The sequence below is a fragment of the Pterocles gutturalis genome, unplaced genomic scaffold, assembly GCF_000699245.1.
Source record: "Pterocles gutturalis isolate BGI_N339 unplaced genomic scaffold, ASM69924v1 scaffold33378, whole genome shotgun sequence".
Lineage (NCBI taxonomy): Eukaryota > Metazoa > Chordata > Aves > Pterocliformes > Pteroclidae > Pterocles > Pterocles gutturalis.
This window is the reverse complement of record NW_010124125.1, coordinates 1-216: the sequence shown is the minus strand read 5'-3', so window position 1 is coordinate 216 and position 216 is coordinate 1. Positions and strand designations below refer to the sequence as shown.

Sequence of the window (216 nt, the reverse complement as noted above, 5' to 3'; positions counted from 1 at the left end):
CGTGGGGGGGTGACACTTACGTGGAAACCGCCGTTAATGGTCTCTGCGAACCAGACGTGCTTCTTGTCTTTGGTCTTGCTGGTCCACCAGTTCTTCTTGGGGATGCTGCTGGGGCTGGGGTAGACGCAGGTCTCGCCCGTCTCCATGTTGCAGAAAACTTTGATGGCGTCCAAAGTGCAGCCTTGGTTGGGGTCAATCCAATAGTCTCCTGCAGCA

The 216-nt window shown here is 56.0% G+C and overlaps 1 protein-coding gene across 1 annotated transcript in view; it reads right to left on the bottom strand.

Annotated features, from left to right (window-relative positions):
- The window catches only part of LOC104465214 (collagen alpha-1(II) chain), a gene marked incomplete at its 5' end in the record, with an annotated part of 1,196 nt that extends 987 nt beyond the window's left edge, over nucleotides 1-209 (bottom strand). Inside the window, one exon of the mRNA XM_010078169.1 lies at nucleotides 21-209. Within this exon, the coding sequence (XP_010076471.1) occupies nucleotides 21-209 (189 nt within the window). The remainder of the gene's footprint in view (nucleotides 1-20) is intronic.
- Between the last annotated feature and the right edge of the window lie 7 nt (nucleotides 210-216).